At 59.0% G+C, this 551-nt stretch overlaps 1 protein-coding gene across 1 annotated transcript in view; it reads left to right on the top strand.

Annotated features, from left to right (window-relative positions):
• FNBP4 (formin binding protein 4) overlaps positions 1-551 on the top strand; it is a gene marked incomplete at its 3' end in the record, with an annotated part of 7,444 nt that overhangs the window by 1,691 nt on the left and 5,202 nt on the right. The window contains 1 exon segment of the mRNA XM_009073985.1: positions 1-160. This exon segment is cut by the window's left edge and continues 15 nt beyond it. Within this exon segment, the coding sequence (XP_009072233.1) occupies positions 1-160 (160 nt within the window).

Genomic DNA, 551 nt, shown 5'->3' with positions numbered 1-551 from the left:
TGTCCGACGGGAGCCAGTCGGCCCCGCAGGATGCGTCCCGCAGGCTGAGCTCCAAGAGAGGGAAATGGAAACTCTTTGTGGGAGCTGCCAGCCCTGAGTCTGCCAGCAGAGGCTCCAGCAAAACGGGCCGGGAGAGCCCGGAGGCGGGAGAAGCAGGGAAGTGGAAAGGCTACCTTCGGAGGGAGCAGCGGGGGGGGGTCCTTCCCCGAAGACTGCGGAGCACGGCCGGGATGGGCGGTGAGGTACGTGAGGGGACAGGCCGAGGGGTGGTTGTCACCAGTGTCACACACAGCTGAGCCTCACAGGGATGAGCTGTTCCTCTGCCACGTTCTCTCCTTTATCCTAATTAATCACATAAGCAGGAGAGTGCCCGTGTTCAGTGGTTTATTGGGAGAAGGGACACAGATAACTGCTGCCTCATGTCCCACTGCCTTTCAGTTCCTGCCAACATCACAAATCCGGCCTGTGGCACATGGGAAACTGTCACCTTCCTCTTTTGACGTTCAGTTCCTGAGCTGCCTGGTAACAGTGGCCAAATTCCAGACAGCTGA

Source organism: Acanthisitta chloris, unplaced genomic scaffold, assembly GCF_000695815.1.
Source record: "Acanthisitta chloris isolate BGI_N310 unplaced genomic scaffold, ASM69581v1 scaffold32370, whole genome shotgun sequence".
Classification (NCBI taxonomy): Eukaryota; Metazoa; Chordata; class Aves; order Passeriformes; family Acanthisittidae; genus Acanthisitta; species Acanthisitta chloris.
The sequence above is the reverse complement of the archived record's forward strand: the minus strand, read 5'-3'. Positions and strand labels throughout refer to the sequence as shown.